The 20,115-nt window shown below is 40.8% G+C and overlaps 1 protein-coding gene across 3 annotated transcripts in view; it reads left to right on the top strand.

Moving 5' to 3' along the window:
• The window catches only part of CSTF2 (cleavage stimulation factor subunit 2), a 34,298-nt gene extending 17,622 nt beyond the window's left edge, over positions 1 to 16,676 (top strand). The window contains exons 9-15 of one of the 3 annotated variants that reach the window (XM_075539675.1): positions 3,048 to 3,107; positions 3,697 to 3,838; positions 4,822 to 4,997; positions 5,324 to 5,586; positions 10,233 to 10,673; positions 11,550 to 11,679; positions 14,087 to 16,676. In XM_075539675.1, the coding sequence (XP_075395790.1) occupies positions 3,048 to 3,107; positions 3,697 to 3,838; positions 4,822 to 4,997; positions 5,324 to 5,586; positions 10,233 to 10,673; positions 11,550 to 11,672 (1,205 nt within the window). In that variant the 3' untranslated portion in view covers positions 11,673 to 11,679; positions 14,087 to 16,676. The remainder of the gene's footprint in view (positions 1 to 3,047; positions 3,108 to 3,696; positions 3,839 to 4,821; positions 4,998 to 5,323; positions 5,587 to 10,232; positions 10,674 to 11,549; positions 11,680 to 14,086) is intronic. The other 2 variants (XM_075539676.1, XM_075539677.1) reach the window with 2 other exon arrangements.
• The last annotated feature ends 3,439 nt before the right edge of the window (positions 16,677 to 20,115 follow it).

Here is a 20,115-nt window from a genome sequence, read left to right on the forward strand (position 1 = left end):
GTCAGGAAGGTGTGCATCCTGGAATGCCAATTTAATAGAACAAAGTGTTCTTGCATTGAGTAAGTACTTTGAGTGAAGGCCCGATGTCCATCTGCTGCCTTAATACTAAACCTATAAATATATGCAGATCTATTACCCCATGGTCACATATAAATATATTTGCATATGTGCATGTCTTTCTCTAGACCTCTATAAATGCCCTTTGCTTCCCAGCTCTTTCCTCTATTTCCTTTGACTTTCCTCTTTTCCCACGATCATGCTCAGCCTTCATTTGGGTTTCGGTAATTCCTCTGGGTTACATTGTCCTTGATGAAGCCCTACCAGACCTCCTACACCCTCCTTGTCATCAATTTTGGATCACTTGTTCCCTAGTCCCTGGGTTTATTAACTCCACTTCCTTTCCCCCGCCTTCCCTTTCCCATGTCCCCCTGGAATCGTAGATCCGTTGTACAACTCTTGATATAATTGAATTATTGACTTGTATAATGTGGATGAAGTGCTAATAAGCTTAATAAAGACTACACTGTAAGTATAAAGCCAATTTTTAAAAAACAATATATTACTATGCTCCTTTTCTATGGCATTGCATGCTGAAGCTGATCATTGAAGTGACAGAACTAATCCTATGTTTTGCACAAATAGCTGGCAGCCGGACAAGCTCCTGGCCTTATACCTCATCTTTAAAGGCCTATGTTGTTGTGTACTCAACCTCCACTGCTAGCCATCATCAAAAGATCATTTATATACACCCAAAGTAGTTTTTGCATTAGTGAGGACATATTTGGATTTCAGTCATACTCTGCCCATTCCTTGGGCCTTTATTTGAATAGTTCTTTTATTTTTAATAGTTTTATTGGTATATAGTTCACATATCATGTGATTTGATTATTCCGTCACATTTTTGTGCAGCCATCCATTTCAGAGCATTGTCTTCTCATGCTCATTTCCCCAGCCTCCCCCGCCAGGTCCCTAGGCCTTTAGAAACCCCATTACGTCTCTTTACATGGAGCTAGCTATCTTAGATTTCGTGTACAGAAAATCATACAAAACACAGACAGGAAGCATACAAACCAACAAATTCAACAGAAAACCTTCAGTCAAAAAGAAAGCTAAAAATACAAACAAAAGGAAGATAAAAGATAAAGTGTTAAATTTCAACCTAACTACTTCATCCATAATCAACTTCCATTGTTTTCTGTCTGAAAGCAAGGTTGTTGACATCCCTCCATTATGGGCAGAGGGGATTCACTGAAGGCTTATGGGGACCCTGCAAATGGATTTTGGGCTTCTGTTGTCATCTATAGCCTTCTCTTAACCACATGTTGAGATTCTACGCTCTGATATTGTTCTCTCCTTCGTATTTGGATTTTATTATTTACAGTTCTTGGATCAGAACATATAGGCTGGTGTGCTTCTTCCATGTGGACTTTGTTGATGCCACATTTACACATGATGACTTATTTGAAGACTAGTCTTTAAGATCCCAGAAGCTTTTCTTATAACTGGGCCCCATCTGTTTTCTTCTCCACATTCTGCTTCAGTTGCCATGTCCTCAGTGATCTCTTTATGAGGGTGAGCAGCAAGCAGGGCATGCTAAAAGAACTGATTGTTTTTAGACCAGAGCTAGAATTAAGTGTGAACCCAAAATCCATGCATGTATCTGATTTGTATATGTTTCTGGTTCAATTGAGAGACCACACTATCATTTTATGATAAAGAACATTATAAGATACTTCTGTTGATAGTTTTATTAATTTATTTTTTTGTTTTTCTTTTTTGAAAGTTACATTAATTTAACCAGTGATACACAATTTGCTTATTATTTTTTAATGATATATAATTTAAAATAGTTGAGAAAAAGAAATTATACAAGTACAAGCTGGTTTCAGACAGAAATGCATGAATTGTTGACTTGTACTGATTAAATGCTTAAGTTTACACAAACGTGTGTGTGTGTGTGTGAGAGAGAGAGAAGGTAAAACTTTCAGAAGCACTCATTCACAAAACTTCCATAAGACATCTTTCTACTAGTTATCCCTATACTTAATGGTGGTGAGTTTGGTTTGGTTTTGGTTTTTCTAGTCAAAAATTAATAAAAGGGAACAACTCCTGTTTTGAAGGTATATCAGAGATATCATCATAAAGAGACAAGATGAGATAAAGTTTTTGTTCCTACCCTCAAAACAAAACTCACTGCCATTGAGTAGATGCTGACTCATAGTGACTACATGACGGGGTAGACCTGCCCTGGTGAGTTTCTGAGACTGCTAACTCTTAGTGGGAGTAGAAAGCCCCATCTTTCTCCCACAGAGGCTCGTGTTTTTGAACTGCTGACCCAGCAGTTAGCAGCCCAACTCATAACCACTACACCACCAGGGCTCCTATCAGTACCCAGCAAAGGAAGTAAGCACCTTTTAATTTGTATTGCTTATCTTAACATTTCCTGGAAATCTTAGGGATCAACCTGAGACACTTAAATTCCTCCAATTGAAGACAAGCCTATAAGGTCCAGCAGCAACAGTATGCTTCGCAGTTCCAAACCACCAGCTGCTCCGCAGGAGGAAGAACTGGGCTTTCTACTCCCATAAACACTTAGAGTCTCAGAAACGCATAGGGGGTTACTATGAATCAGCATTGACTCGATGGCTGTAAGTTTTTAGAATAAGTAACGGACAGTTTGAATATAGAAATTCAAAATCTTCCTTTAATTTTACTTAAATATATACTTAATGGTGTCATAAAGATACTTGGGGCAAACAATAATAGCAGAGGTTAAAATTGACAAAAGCTGCTGTTTCTGCTAATAAATCACTGGTCTTTAAGTTTAATCCCAGAAGCTATTTTGTCAATGTGGAGCTCGGTTTCAAAGATCCAAAGGAACTGATACTGTTTAGGAAGATTTGGTAGCCTGGAGCATGCTAATGAGCTCTTGGCTATTTAACTTACAAGTATAAATCTCCAGTCTCTGTTCATGTATATTTCTGCGTATGCATGCAAGCTATTTTAAGTGCCTGCTGTTTCTCCTTTTGAACTTGCTGCTTACCTAGGAACCTTACAGCACTCGCCCGTGGGACCTGCCGGGCCTGCATCAATTGAGCGAGTTCAAGGTACCCAATTGTAACTACGAGTTTCCTTTTGCTTGTGGTGTTCAGGGTGGGACATTTGAGAAAAAAAAGAGAGCTGCCTGGCAGTCATTCTCAGGTTCAAAACTCAAAAGAGTATAGTGTTTGGAGTTTTTTCTCTCTCATTTTTTTTCCTGTTGGGGCCAGAGACCATGGATGATAATGGGCATCTGTCCGAGGTTATACTCTCTCCCTTCTGGTGTTAAGAGGCTTGGATGGAATAGAAGACAGTGTTCACATATGCCAAAACCCTACCTATTTTGTGATTTTGGCCCTTGAACGAGTAAGATTGATTGTAAAGAAAATCAAGAGCCTAAGCCTTCAAATTGCAGTGCTAATCTTTGGCAGGTTGCACCTCAGTTTTCTCTTCGTATAATTCCATCCATCCCTCTGACATGGTACAGACTGTGCCTGCATCCTGCTTCTGTTCTTGAGCTTCAAGAGGATTCTGTTATGGTGAGGCTTCACCCACTCTCGGGTGTCCGAGTTGTGTTGTCAGTGGTGTATGACTGGTCACTTCTTGGTTCCTCATGTGTCCTTCACAGCAGTGACTCACTGTTTCTTTCCCTGTCAGTGCCGATGCAAGACCCCAGAGCAGCTATGCAACGAGGACCCATGCCTGCCAATGTTCCAACTCCTCGAGGTCTGTTAGGAGATGCTCCAAATGACCCACGTGGAGGCACTTTACTTACTGTGACAGGAGAGGTTGAGCCTAGGTGAGCACTAAGGTAGAAGGAAAAGATTGGAAAAGTTTGAGCATTCCCTTGCTTTGAAATGAAGCCGTTCATTACCAGTAGTACCTGTTGGCCCACTTCAAAAGAGCAATAAATAGTCATGGCTGCCATATAAGACCAAGCACCTGGAGGGCAGAACTGCATAGTTGAATACATCATTTTGAGCCGACATTAACAATTGTGTCCTCAGAAATTTTAACACAGATACCTTTGTGAGAAAATGTGTGTTATTTAACAGTAGTAATGCTAATAGTAGGAATAATCATTGGCATTAATGGAGTATGTATGTGCCTGTGATGCTACTTGAAGTGCTTAGATTAGTTGTTCTCAACCTCCCTAATGCTACAACCCTTTTATGTGGTGACCCCCCAATGTGGTGACCCCCCGGTCATACAATTATTCCTCATGTGGTGACCCCCCCAGTCATACAATTATTTTCATTGCTACTTCCTAACTGTAATTTTGCTACTGTTATGAATCTGGTAACCCCTGTGAAAGGGTTATTTGACCCCCAAAGAGGTCGCGGCCCACAGGTTAAAAACCACTGACTTAGCTCGTGTCATTAAATCACACAACAATGCTTTGAGGTACGTTTTACCATTCCTTCTATTTTACAGATGAAGCCACTGAGGCATGAAGTAGATGTGCCCAAGATCACAGTTATGAGTGATCAAGCGTAGATTTGAAACTATACAATCTGAATCTAGAACCAATATTCTTTCTCCCTATAATGTATTGCCTTATTTATAGATTGATAACTAGTCATTAACTTTCCCCTAATTATGAGTGCCTCAACCAAATAGGAAACTACAGAATCCATAAATGTATGTCTCTACAGCTTTTCTTCAACTTGTTAGGTTTTATTATTTTGTTAGTATCAATTCTTTGGTTGTACTTAAGTACCCTCCTGGTTTACTCTCTTTGTATTGTTCTCTTTTTAAATAAAACCTTTTCTCCATCCCTAGAGGTTACATGGGACCACCCCATCAAGGTCCACCCATGCACCATGTCCCTGGCCACGACACCCGAGGCCCACCCCCACACGAGATGAGAGGCGGTCCATTAACAGACCCCAGACCTTTAATGGCAGAGCCGAGAGGACCTATGATGGATCAGAGGGGTCCGCCCTTAGATGGCAGAGGTAAGAGTCCCCTTCAAGAGGCTAACTGGTATATGTGGGCTGGTAATGACCCTAACTGTCCTAGATTCTAAGGTGACAAGTGCTGGGGAAATATAAGCAGGCTTCCAAAAGTTCATGGAAAAGGTATATTTTAATTCCATTTTTTCTAAAACTTTCTGAAGCCCCCCTTGTAGGGTTGGCAAGGATTTCGAAGGTCTGTTAGCATATCAGAGAAACCTTGTCATAACTAGATAGAGATGTGACTGGAGGAATAGATTTTTACCTTTATTAACCTATTTGTAAAGGTGAGTGGCATTATAATAGTTTTTCTACAACTCCCTCTGTAGGTGTAAGGGATCCCCGAGGCATGGATGCTCGAGCGATGGAAGCACGAGCCATGGAAGCTAGAGGATTAGACCCTCGTGCAATGGAGGCCCGAGCGATGGAGGCGCGAGTGATGGAGGCCCGTGTGATGGAAGTTAGAGGAATGGAAGCCAGAGGCCTGGATCCCAGGGGCCCAGTCCCTGGGCCTAGAGGCCCTATGCCTGGTGGAATCCAGGGTCCTGGGCCAATGAACATGGGGGCTGTTGGTCCTCAGGGTCCGAGACAGGTATATATGACACTGACTTTAACTTCCATATGAAATTTCACCTATTCAAAAATTGGTTATTGAGTTCAATGATCTGATTTGGCTGTGTCTTAAGCTTTTTACAAAGAAAAGCCTAGCATTTCTTTCCCTTAATTTTTCTGTCACTTAGCACAGTCATTTTCCAGCTACTAAGACTATAATCCAAAAGTCACTGTATCTCATAAGTTCAGTAAAGATTCCATTCTTTGTTGCCCCATATAGAGACATATATGATAAAAAGTTAAATTTTATAACAGAACAATGTAAGCAAAGAACAAACTAGGAGATCAGTGAAAGCAAAAATGGAGGAAAACAACAGTGTACTGATGCTAACAAGATAATAAAAACATGCCCACTCACCCTCCCACACACATGCCCCAAACCGAGACAAACCCATTGCCGTCGCGTCACTTCCACCTCACTGACCCTGTAAGAGCAGAGTTGATCCTTAGGGTTTCCAAAACTATAATTAGTCATGTGATTAGAAAGCCTCATCTTTTACCATGGAGCCATTCATTGGTGGGTTTGAGTCGCCGACCTTTTGGCTAGGTGGCCAACCCTACAACCACTAGAGTTCCTCAATAAGACTAAACAGGTTGGAAACAAAAAGCTATAGAGACATAAGTTCACATCACAGACATGTTCCCCAAAATACTTGCTTGGACCTCACCTCGGACTTAATTTTCAAAACCCTTTTAAAGCTACCCATAGGTATAAACTCTCCCCCACTCCCAAGGATTCTTATGTATACTAATTGAGACCCTGCTAGATTAGAGAATGCGGAGAGCTGTGATTGGTCATTTAGACAAATTTAGGCTTTTAGAAACCTATGTTCATTTACTAATATCACAGCCTGATTGAATGGTGGGCTCTAAATTGCACTTTGCTAGTGCTTACCTTAAGACAATGGAATTGAACTCTTGTCTCTCTCTCTCTTATCTGTACTTGGCTCTTTCCCACTCTGATTTGTGTATTGACATCCCCTCCCTCTTCCCTCTAAGTTGGTTGTGGGAAGGTGGTATATGTGTCTCTTAGTTGAGTTCTTAGATGTTGCTAGCTCCTTCATTTCCCTCTAGCCCTTCCACTGCCCCTGTTTTTATGTCTCGTATATCATTTAATTGTGTCTTTTTTCCTCCTCCCCTTTATTTATGCTTATTTTTTCGTGTGTGTGTGTAAGAGAGCGAGATTAATTTTGCTTATCAGACCTGAAGGGGAACATGAAAATTAGGCCAAAAAACTCAGATGACTTGTCCAAATTCAAAGAAACCAAACCAACTCCACTGCCATTGAGTCCATTGCAACCCATAGCAGCCCGTGTTGCAGAGTTTTTTGAGGCTATAATTCTTCATGGGAGCAGACATCCTCAACTTTCTCCCACAGAGTGGCTGGTGGGGTTTGTTTGTTTTAATCATCTTATTGGGGACTCGTATAACTCTTATCGCCATACATACGTACATTGTGTCAAGCACATTTGTACATTTGTTGCCATCATTAGTCTCAAAACATTTTCTTTCTACTTGAGCCCTTGGTATCAGCTTCTCATTCCCCACCCCACCTCCCTCATGAACCCTTGATAATTTATAAATTATTATTTTTTCATGTCCTACATTGACTGATGTCTCCTGTCACCTACTTTTTGTTGTCCAACACCCTGGGAGGGAGTTATGTAGATCATTGTGATCAGTTCCCCCTTTCTCCCCTGACCTTACCCTTACCCTCCTGGTATAGTTATTCTCAATATTAGTCCTGAGGGGTTCATCTGTCCTGGATTCCCTGTGTTTCCAGCTCTTATCCATACCCATGTATGCTCTGGTCTTGCCAGATTTGAAAGGTAGAATTGGGGTCATGATAGTGGGGAGGGGGAGAAGCATTCAAGAACTAGAGGAAAGTTGTATGCTTCATCGGTGCTGCACTGCACTCTTGACTGGCTCGTCTTCTCCCCACAACCCTTATGTAAGAGGATGTCCACTTGCCTACAAATGGGCTTTGGGTCTCTACTCCGCACTCCCCTCATTCACAATGATATGTTTTTTTTGTTCTGGGTCTTTGATACCTGATCCCATTGACACCTCATGATCACACAGGCTGGTGTGCTTCTTCATTGCGGGTTATATTGCTTTCAGTTAGATGGCTGCTTATTTACCTTCAAGCCTTTAAGACCCCAGAAGCTATATCTTTTAATAGTTGGGCACCATCAGCATCCTTCACCATTTGCTTTTACACATGTTTTGTCTTCAGCGATCGTGTCGGGAAGGTGAACATCATGGAATGCCAGTTTAATAGAACAAAGTGTTCTTGCATTGAGAGAGTATTTGTGTAGAGGTTAATAGAACAAACTAAAAAAAATAGAACAAAGTGTTCTTGTGTTGAGGGACTGCTTGAATAGAGGCTCAGTGTCCATCTGCTATTTTAATACTAAACCTAGAAATATATGTACATAGATCTATTCCCCCATCGAAATACATAAATATATTTATATGTGTAAATATCTGTATTTAGACCTGTATAAATGCTCTTTGCCTCCTAGTTCTTCTATTTTCTTTTACTTTCTTCTTGTCCCACTATCATGTTCAGCCATCATTTGGGTTTTAGTAATTCCTCTAGGTTACATTGCCCTTGACCAAGCCCTACCAGGCCTCCTACACCCTCCTCACCATGGATTTTGGATCATTTGTTGTTGTTCCTTTGTCCCTGGGGTTGTTAACACCCACTTCCTTTCTCCCCCCCCCCCCCATCTCCCATGCCCCCCCCCCCCCCCGAACCATGAGTCCAATTGTTTTCTCCTCCAGATTGTTTATCCCGCCTATCTTATCTAGATAGACCTGCTGAGATAATATAATGCACAAAAACAAGACAGAGCAAAACAAAGCAAAAGAAAAAAAGAAAACCAAAAAAGAGGAAAAAAACCAACGACAAAAAAAGAAAAGCTTTAAATAGTTCAAGGTTTGTTTGTTGACCTTTGCGAGTATTTTCCGGTCACGTTTGATGGGGTGCCACACCCTGGCCCCACAGTATTTTTGGTATTCCCCAGAGACTTCATTGCTCTGTTCCCCTTGCTGTTCTGTTACACGCCCTTAGTCTTTTGCTTCAGTGTGGTGGGGTCAGATCAGGCAAATTACTACACTATGTCTCCAGTGTTGTCCCCCATAGTGCTATGGGTCAGTGAGGGACATCATGTCTCTTGGTGAGGCCAGCCGTGTCCATTGGCTGCTCTGAGCAGGGATATCATCCTCAGGACTTGGTGGGTCAGGATATGCTCTACTCTCTCTTTCCCCCTTTGCTCCTGTGTGTTCTGATCAGACATGTCCTTCTCGCTGAGCTTTAGAGCCAGTGCTGTCCTCTGAAGTGAATTCTTCTTGGGGGAAGGGAGGCTGTCCATGTAGTTGGGTTTGGGGCCGCCCCTCAGACCTCTCTATTGATTCTCTGCTTCATTTCGGTATGTTACATTCAAGTCTTGGAGACCAGGTTGAAGTCTGTCCCTTTTTCTGAACTTGTAGTTAGCAGTCGAGAACATAACATGACAGCACCACTTTCCAAGTTCACATTAAAAAGGAACAAATCAAGGAAAATGACCCACTGCTATCAAATCAGTATTAACTTATAGCGACCCTATAGGACAGGGTAGAAATGCCTTTGTGCATTTCTGAGACTGATTCTTTACAGGAGTAGAAAGTCTGGTTTTTCTCCCTTGGAGCAACTGGTAGTTTCAAACTGCTGACCTGGCTATTAGCAGTCCACTAGGGCTCCTACGCCAAAGAACAGAGCCTACAATTTTTTCCACTGAACTTTTCTGTCCTGTTATCTGGGGGGTTGGGAGTGGTGGTAGGTGTGTGTGTGTGTGTGTGTGTGTGTGTGTGTGTGTGTATGTATGTGTATTCTCCCCCACTTAATGTGAAATCGGATTTTTTTTCCTTGTATGTGAAGACCCTGTTCTCTATTGTTTTCCAAGTGATGCTTTAAGGATTTTGTTTGTAGGTCAAGCATGAGTGTCATTGAACTTTGCTCTTTTTAGCTCAAGGCAGTCATGTTTCGTGGTCTCTATTTAGTAAAATATATTCACAGCGTGTTTTTTGTGAAAAGCTATAAAAGGCAACTATTGGGCTAATAGTAATCTTTCCCCCAGACACTTTACCATTTCCTTTCCAACTCTCAGCATTGCGATCACCTCTGCTTTGCGGGAGAGGGCCCTTTGGGACACACTGCCCCCATGGCTGATTGAATTCGAGGTAGGCAGTGTCACTGGGAATGTAGTTTCCCCAGTGGACCAGCCTCGGTTATCTCTTAGCATCTGGTGGGTTTCTTTTGGATTTCCACTGAGAGCGCGTTTCCAGGGTGTTCCCGGTTTTCCCTCTGCTTGTTTGGCTGGCTTTTGCTTGATTTGATAATACAATTGTCCTGTATGATATTTGCTCATAATGCTGAAGCTGTTGTAAGTAGGTGTGTCTAAACTTGCTAGTTAGTGTCATTGCTAATTGGAAATAATCTCCAGAGTCATAAATTTCTTGGTTTTATTTTTCCTTCCATATCCGTTTGCAGCTCTTACTTTTTACATGGCTAATACTGGATTGTGGTTACCCATATGTGAGAAGTTCAGAAAAATCTCTCATCGCCTTTCTCTGTACATGTAGGTCCCAGTCATGCAGGGAGCAGGCATGCAGGGAGCCGGCATGCAAGGAGCCGGCATGCAAGGAGCTGGCATGCAAGGAGCCGGCATGCAAGGAGCCGGCATGCAAGGAGCCGGCATGCAAGGAGCAGGCATGCAAGGAGCCGGCATGCAAGGAGCCGGCATGCAAGGAGCCGGCATGCAAGGAGCCGGAATGCAAGGAGCCGGCATGCAAGGGGCCGGCATGCAAGGGGCCGGAATGCAAGGAGCCGGAATGCAAGGAGCAGGCATGCAGGGAGCCGGCATGCAAGGAGCCGGCATGCAAGGAGCTGGCATGCAAGGAGCCGGCATGCAAGGGGCAGGCATGCAGGGCGCTGGCATGCAAGGAGCAGGCATGCAGAGTGGCGGCCAGCCTGGTGGTTTTAGTCCTGGGCAGAACCAAGTCACTCCACAGGATCATGAGAAGGTAAGCAGCATGATTCAGTCTCTGTTTTTTATGGTTGCCATGTGGAGGGTGCTGGGTTCTCAGAATCCCTTTGGAAGTGTGGCTTAACTACAACTGCAGAACTCTTGTCATCTGCTTACATGAAAGCTGTGGGCCTGCTCCTATACTTCTCTACTGGCTGTCAACGACAGCTTACTCCACATGTTACACTTCTGTGCCACTTCCCACTTTTTCATGGATATGCCAGCCCCACTGAGCCTAAAGGCCAAGGCCATTTGTCTTTGTCCCTCAACATTATGAATCGAATCCCCATATCTAACATATCTTTCTGTTTTTGTTCTGACTTTATGGTGGAGCTAGCGTCTAATGGAAAAAGTTGGATCAGGGAGACTTTCAAAGAGGGATGAATGTCATTTTCTGGGGTTCCGTGATAACCATATTAGTCTACAGCAGTGGTTCTCAACCTTCCTAATGGCACAGCCCTTTAATACAGTTCCTCATGTTCTGATGACTGCCCACCATAAATTATTTTCGTTGCTACTTTCTAACTATCACTTTGCTACTGTTATGAATCAGGCGACCCCTAAAAGGGGCGTTCAACCACCAAAAGGGGTTGTAACCCACAGGTTGAGAACCACTGGTCTACAGGAACTTTGGGTCCATGAAGATGTATGTTTCACCTCTTCTAATCTTAGGATTTTTATTTGTACACATTGTTCTCACTATGTCTTTTCTCAATCGCTGCTTTTTGACTATTGTTTGTTCTGGGTGTTAAATACCTCCATTCCCCATTTTGATTGGCATCTCGCTACAGTAGTAGTTGGGGCAGAAGCTGGTAGTGTGTTTGTTTGTTTTTAAGGTATTATTATTAAAGCACATTACATTTGTTCTCCACAGGCTGCCTTAATTATGCAGGTTCTTCAGTTAACTGCAGACCAGATTGCCATGCTGCCTCCTGAGCAAAGGCAGAGTATCCTGATCCTAAAAGAGCAGATACAGAAGTCCACTGGTGCACCTTGAGAGGTTGGTGAGTACCCACCGGAAGCAGACATATTCCTTGTGCATTATGGGGATATGCTTTCAGCTTGATCCAACAAGATTATTTTCTCTAAGACCCTCATTCATCATACAAACCGTTTTTCCTATAAGGATAAGTTCAAGCCATAGAACATTCTTTCAGTTATTGAATTCAGAATAATCTGATTTTAACTTTAGGGTATAGTTGGTTATATATGTTGGGCTGCTGATTGCACGGTCCACTGTTCGAACCCACCAACCACTCCATAGGATGAAGATGAGGCTGTCTGCTCCTATAAAGATGTACAGCCAAGGAAACACAGTGATGCAGTTCTACTCTGTCCTAGAGTTGTCATGAGCCCAAATCGTCTTAATGGCTGTGGTTTGTTCATTTATTTTCCAAATGACAAACATAAGAAGTGACCAATGTAACCAAATTTCTGAAATCCAGAAATGGAGAAAGTTAAAAGGCTCATCTTTCTCAGTCTCATTCTTCAGACGTTGCCTCTGCATAGTTTGGTGTGTAACCTTTCAGTATTCGTTGTATTGTTCTATCATTGTATTGTCGCATCCAAATATAGAAAATACAAAGCATGTAAATAAAGTGTACCAATATTTTCATTCCCAGTATTTGTTTTATATTGAATATTTTGATGTTAAACTATTAAAGCATATAAGGTAGCAATTATCCACTGTCACTACCAATTTCTATATATTCTAGACATTGAGGTACATTGCCACTCTTAATTTTCCTTGCTCAGTAATCAGGTAAATAGGATCCAGATAACCTGTCTTGGGAAAGAATCATGTGACCTAATGATTACAGATTGTCTTTTAAATATGTTCCCCTCCCCCGAGTATCTTTGTGGTTCAAAACAATTCCACTTTATAGAAACTGTTTATAGTTTACATTTTTCCAGTATCAACTGGAATAATCACCTGTTGAATTTCTATTTTTTCCCATCCATAATATTTTCCTACCCACCCACATGTTATTATTTAATATTGAACTCATTTGCACTAATTTTCAGTCTTAATAAATGATATTCTGAACTGCCATTTCAGAGAACCAGGGAGTCAGAGCATAGTGAGTTCAGAGCATTGGGGGTGATGACAATGCTTTGGAAACGGATAGGTGGTGACTGGTAAACGACATCATGGCTATAATGAATGTTCCTGCAATGTGCATGTTTAAATGGTTAAAATGGCACATTGTTGTTTATTGTGTGAATGTCATTAAGACATCTGAATGTAGACAGGAAATGACCGTACTTTGGGAAGCAGGCATAGAGGCTGGCTGGCTATACCTTTGATCAGACTGCTATTTGAACAGTTCATTCCAGACAACCCAGGGGCTCTGGTTTCTTCACTACATGAATGAACGGGCTATCGAACTCAGATGAATTAATAAACTTTTCCTCTCTTCTACTTCTAGCTTATTTTTGAAGGCATTCCTCCAATGTGCAACAGTCATTACTGTGTTTGGATAAGAGTGGTCGTGTATTGGGGGCTTCAAAACGTTCGTGGGAAAATTCTATTGTCCTTTAATTCCACTTTCCATGAACTTCTTGAAGCCCCCTGGTATTGCTGGAGGTTCTCCCATGAAGTATTCATGCTTATAAAATAATTGCTTGTTTCTGTCTTGCACATTAACCACAGGGAAAGGTTTTATGTTTGTTTGTTGCTTTTGGGTTTTGAACTCAGATTCACTGGAAGTTGCAGAAGTAGCTTAAAGAGTCTCTTGTATCCTTCCACAACAGTGAGACCTTGAATAGCTGTATACAGTATCAAAGTTAGGAAATTCATGTCTGCACTTGACTGCTAACTAGACCAAAGACCCCATTCAGCTTTTACCATTTTTTAAACAAACTACTCATTTGTCTGTGTGTGGTTCATTGCAGTTTTAAGAGGCCATGGTGTTTGCATATTGTGGACAAAATGTTAGCTCTTCCTTCATCCTATGTCCAGCTAATTATGGTTCATCTCGGTCATCATTGACAGACTATTATCTGTCACTCTCATTAGATCAGTAGCTCTCGGTCAGAGGCAGCATCGTCATTCCCCCTCCCTCCCCAGGACATTTGGCATTGTCTAAGGATATTTTTAGTTACCACAAATAGAGCAGGGTTTAATGAGTCCAGACATTACTGCTAAACATTCTATTGTGCATAGGACTTCCGCATACACCAAACAATTATTTAGCCCCAAATGTCAGTGGTGCTGAGGTTGCCTGCTTGCTTTATGGGATGATTGCTTTTGGAAGACAGAAAGCAGATACCTTGGAAACCTGACCCTGGTGATTTGGAGTGTTCTTTTGCACACCCTCCTCCCAGCGTTTTTATTTCTTTATTTTTCCTCAAATTTGGAAAAAAGAACTTTGTCCCCACTCTTAATGACTTTCTCCCGGCTTTTTACAGGTTTTCAAATACTACCTGGCCACAAATGTGGAAAATAATTCCATAACTTTGCTGAAATCTTGAAAAGATGGCTTCTACACCCTAACCCTTGAATGCCTGAAATTGGTGCCAGGTGGAGGATTCTCATCACCTTCTCTCAGAACAAAATCACTTCATTTCTGTTGTCTTAGTTTGTGTATTTTCTGTGACCTGAAATAAACTTTGAACATAATTTTAGTACCCTGCAAATTGATGCACATGACCTTTTTGCTGTTAAAAAGCTGTGAAGACCAAGGGAGAAACTTTTGTTTGTTTTCTACCCTCACCACAGTATTGTATTCTTAATGTTATATTGCCAGAGCTCTGCTTTTACGTGTACATTAATCATTTATTTTGCTTGATGAAAGAATTTGAGCTTCTCAGAAGCCGTGTTTTCTAGTTTTTGTTTAGTTGTTTTCAGCAGGAATAAGGCTCTGCCCATTGAGGACTTGCTAGAACTTCCTTAGGAGTCTACTGGGGAAAAGTAGTGAGTGCGCTGGAGATGTGAAATGGTCAGAAGGCCAACAAAGCAAAGAGCCTAGCCGAGCAGTGTGTTTACTTTAGAAAAATCCAATGTCAAAATAAATTATGTCACTAGTAGATCTAGTCACTCACATAGTTAATTCAGGTCAGGGTCAAGGCAAAGACGTGTTAGCGCTGGTATCAATGTGTGCCAACACATAAGAGACTATTGACATCATGCGTCGGTTCTTTAAAAAAACAAATTTTTTTTACATATTCAAGAGGAAATAAAAACAATTAAATAAATGAACAAAGTACATTTCACCCTATCTTCCAGGTAATTATTTACAATTTACCCTATAACCATATATATTATGGTAAAACGTAGCAAACCCTAAAATGTCTAGATTCTTCTCATTTATTTTAAGAGGACCAAATGTTGAGCACAAGCAACCCAGTTATGCATTAAGTCTGCCCCTGCCTACTTCCTTGTAGACAGGTATGTGCATAAATAGCGCCACTGGCTCTACCCTATGGGTCTTCAGCCTAGTATTCTCTCATAGTGGCATTAAGGGGAAACGGGTTCTCTCCATCAGACCAACCTCAGAAGGTTGAGATTTGCCTTAATAGTCAAGTTCTACAGGAACTACTCTTGAGCCTATATATTCTCTGAATCCTATCCCTGGGTTAGGATTGTGGTCGGGTGAATTAAAAGCCTGACATAGGCTTAGAGAATGTAATAGCATATTGCTTACATGCAAAGCAAAAGAATACAAAGATAACTTCATGAGAGACATTGAAATTGAGGGATTTTCTAATCTGACTTATAAACATTTACAACAAAATATTGCTGGATAAAGTACTTCATTTTACACTCTAAGAAGAAAAACTTGCTTAAAGCAGCTGAGGAATCAACTCCAAGTCAGGATGGTGATTGTGAGGAGGACTTATTATAGTTCCATCGATCTTCAGACTTTGCTATGTTGATTCAGATATAGTCACACAGAAAGCACATTTAGACATTGAAAATGAAGCTTTCCCCTTTCAGAACTCCTAAGTTCCAAGAGAAGCCACATACTCCAAATCTAGGTCATTGAAGATGTAATGACAATTTGATGAGCAGTTGTCTTGAAGGGAACCATAGCTTCAAGGTTGCACTGCGTTATCCTAAGGCCCTATTAAGCTGAATATAAATGGCTAAAGGCTGGATGAACAAATCAAGAGCACCGACATGCAAATATGTTCCTACAAACACCCGTCAGTACTTTTTGACTGATGTTCAATGAATAAACTAACATTCATTAGCTAACACGAGTTCATGACCTCCCTTTTATTGTGGTCAATTGAGAGTAATAACAAAAATCCTAATATTTTAAGCCACATAAATTTCTGAATAATTAGAAACAACTACTTGGGCACTTAAGGGTAAAGAAATAGGTACTATGGTGCTAATTCGGTAGAACTATTCTTAGAAATCTGACTAAAATTTTCTTTGAGGACAAGGAAGTATGATTTTTCTCCCCACTTTTGGGCCCGAGTTTTCTTTCCTCTTAGTCATTCACTGTGACTACTAAACATCCCAGGGTAGGTAGATGGTTGAAGTAAGAATTTTGATGGGAGAAAGAAAAGGCATTTTGCATAAGTCATTCGGTGAGTAAATCCTAAATGAATAGGTAACTCAACTCCAAAATGTGGTAAAATGCTAAATCCTTTATCTCTCTAAAAAAGCTAGGCATTAATAAATGCCCTTAATAAAAATTAGTAAAGAGCCCTTGTTGACTATAAAGATGGAGTTCCAGGGTTTTGCAATCATTTCCAGCAGAACAATATACACATAATGAATCTAAGTTCAAGATTTTCTTCCCCAAATGGAGAACCCAGGAAAAATAACAAAAATTCACCGAGTAGGTAAGAAAATCCTTCATTTTTTGATGATAAAAAATTGTAAAGCATAAATTGCTGTTCACACTGGGTAAGACCATGTTTTAAATGACAGTAAGAATGTACATCGTTGGTGTTATATGGGGATGGGGTTTCTTGTAATTCTGTGTTCATTATTTATGTTTATTATGGTTTGTCATTAATCAATAAATTTTTATTTTAAAAATCATCCTGCTTAGAAATCTGTTGAGATGTGGGGAGTGAAAGAGATGTTCTGAACATTAAGTCCTGGAGATAATACCACTTGCAATCATCAAAATCATCTGGGATTAATTATGTCACTTATCAACCACCAACTTTTAAACTTCCTAGATTGGTGGAGCTCATACATGGCAAAGTTAAATGCAATTTTTAAAAATTGCCAAGTGTCAAGGTTAGAGAATGTTATTAACTTTCACCAAACCTGACCACACCAAATAAGCTGTTACAAGATGCAAAGGGCAGGAAAAAATTCAAATTACCAGCCGCCTTCTGGTAATTCAAAAATTTTATTCAAATAGAATACTTTCCTAGCGTTTAGAGCAGGGGTGAGGAGCCTTTTTTCTGCCAAGGGCCAAGTGGATAACATTTGCAGGCCTTATTGGTCAAACCACTGCGACTTTCTACTGTAAAGAGTTACAGTTTCAGAAACCCGCAGGGTCAATTCCACCCTGCCCTATACGTTTATTATGAGTTAGAATGGACTAAATGGCAGTGAGTTTGGCTTTTTTTTTTGGGGGGGGGGCTGTTGGTGGAATGTGATGTTAAAGTAGAAAAAGAAAATCCCTGGACTAGATGGATTGACAATGGGTTCAAGAACAATATGAGGATGGCAGGGCCAGGCAATGTTTCACTCTGTTGTCATGTATCTTCGTGAGTCGGAACCAACTTGACAGTTGCTAACAACAATGGCTAGTACTGCTTCTCTTTGGTGAGGCATGTGGTATTAGCTGGTATTGATTTCACAGGTCTTACACAGTGTCAGAAATCCACAGGGGGCAGTTCTCTGTTCTATAGGGCTGCTATGAGTCAGAATACTTGATGGTAGTGAGTTTGGTGGTGGTGGTGGTGGTTTTAATTTACTATTGGGAATGAATACATTCATCATTCCATAGTTCAATCACACCCAGTAGAATTGTACATTTGCTACCATAATCAGTTCCCAAACGTTCATTTTCTATATGGACATGTCTCAGTCCAGCAGCCGTAGTTCTACCTTAGTGAATGAGTGTTATTAAAAGTTTTACTCTATCTCCAGTCCTCATTGTGTAATAATGTCTAGTTACTTAAATTTATAATCTGTACAAGTCAACAAACCATGCATTTTAGTCTAAAAAGCTGTCCTATACATATATACTTTGCTTTTTTCAACAGTGTTTTAAGTTCTATATCATATCATTGGTACTATCGATACTATCAATAGAATTGGCAGCCCTGGTAGTGTAGTGGTTACACACTGGGCTGCAATCTGCATGGTTAGCTGTTCGAAACCACCAGCAGCTTTGGGGAAGAAAGACTGGTCTTTTTATTCCCATGAACAGTTACAGTCTCAGAAACCCGCGGGGTCATTGTGTCACTCGATGGCAGTGAGTGAGATCAATAGAATTACCATATGCTCCATGGGGATGATTTTTAGTATCCCCCAATAAAATTATAATGGCATCTCTAAAGTGAACCAGGGATATATATAAAATGCATGAATTTTGCACTCACACTTCATTTTTTTTTAAATCTCTAGATGAATTTATTTAAGTTCTAAAAATTTTGTGAAGGAGACATGTTTATTATCCCTGGTTTTTTTGTTTTTGTTTTTAATTTTAACTATTTATTAGGGGCTCATACAATTCTTATCACAGTTCATACATATACATACATCAATTGTATAAAGCACATCTGTACAGTCTTTGCCCCAATCATTTTTTTCTCCTCTTTTCTTTTTTTACATTTTATTAGGGACTCATACAACTCTTATCACCATCCATACATATACATACATCAATTATATAAAGCACATCCATACATTCCCTGCCCCAATCATTCTCAAGGCATTTGCTCTCCACTTAAGCCCCTTGCATCAGGTTCTCTTTTTTTTTTCCCTCCCTCCCCTTTCCCTCCTCCCTCATGTGCCCTTGGTAATTTGTACCTCGTTATTTTGTCATATCTTGCCCTATCCGAAGTCTCCACTTCACTTTAAACACTAATCTAAGAACAATTCTTACGACGTGGCCCTATTTGATACTTGCCCTCATAAGAGCTCACTGAAGATAATGGATGCTATAACAAAGTGTGGGGAAGAAACTAGATGGTGCCCAGTTATCAGAAAGAATACACCTGCATGCATGACATGGGCACAGGAAGCACTGGTGGTAGCTCAAGGGTACACGCAGCAGCCAGCAGCCAAGTGAGATGTGAGGTGCCTCAGGAGCATCGTAACTACTTCCTTCTCTTGGTCTGCCCACACCCACAGTGTCTGGAGCAGATTTAGGTCCACTTAGCTTTTAAGCTGTTTTCCTAGTTTTTAGGAAGCCTGGTTTTTCTTTCATGTTGATTTTCTACTGATGTGAAGGGATTGTCTCCGTGTTTGTCTAAGAAGTCTTCTCGACTGGAAGTCATCCAGTGGTTCTTCATTCTTGGTGGTGATGGAATTCTTTTTCCATTGCCTGCTTCTGAGGTGGCTCAATTAATATAACCCAAGTAATGGCGAAACGGACCAATCCCCGCTCTGAGTATTTCACTCACCTCATTTGCATGTCCAAAGTATGAAAGTACTCATACAAAGCACATGACATACTTTGGGCATGCTGTCAGGAAAGACCAGCCCCCGGAGAAGGGCATCATGCTTGGTCAAATAGAGGGGCAGCGAAAATGGGGAAGACTCCTTAGGAAGATGCATTCCCACATTGACTGCAATAATGGGTTTAAAAAATAACAATTGTGAGTATGTATGGTGTAGGACTAGGGAGTATTTTTATCTGTTATACAAAGTGTTACTATGAGTTGGAACTGACTCCTTGGCATATAACATTTGCATAATTCCATCCAGTAATTTGGAGCGAGTTATAGAGAAAGAGAACCAGTTTAAACATTTCACTTCACCTCAGTGGGTCCTATATTCATAAGAAGCATGCCTGATTCTCTTTTGTATTAAAATTTATATGTTAGTATTTCCTCTTCTATGTTTGCCTAATATTAGTCAACAAACACATGGTGTTGTTATATCATAATTTCCATTATTTCAATTTGTTAACTTGGTCATATCTGTTTCTTTTGAATTGAGCAGCGTAAAAGCCAGTGTGTCTCCCTGGGGAAATTACTCCACTTACCTATGAAGAAAGCTTAATTCAGATGTTTAGATACTTGATCGTCTTAGTCCATGGTAATAAGTCTCAAGATTATTTCATATTATATCTGAAGTTCTTTGAAAATAAGACAAATGGGAGAAGCCTAAGATGTCTCTGGTGTAGGGTTAGCCATCTGTAGTTCCTGTGAGAATTTGCCAGATCTTTGGGGGAGGAAACCACTTGGAGGTGTTTTGACCTAGCCCTGGTCTTGCAATGCCCTAGGGACCTTCTGGCGGGCTCCCCACAGATGGCTAAGCTGTGCTCATCACAATATGCATTCCCCTGGGT

Source organism: Tenrec ecaudatus, chromosome X (genome assembly GCF_050624435.1).
Source record: "Tenrec ecaudatus isolate mTenEca1 chromosome X, mTenEca1.hap1, whole genome shotgun sequence".
In the NCBI taxonomy this organism is placed as follows: domain Eukaryota; kingdom Metazoa; phylum Chordata; class Mammalia; order Afrosoricida; family Tenrecidae; genus Tenrec; species Tenrec ecaudatus.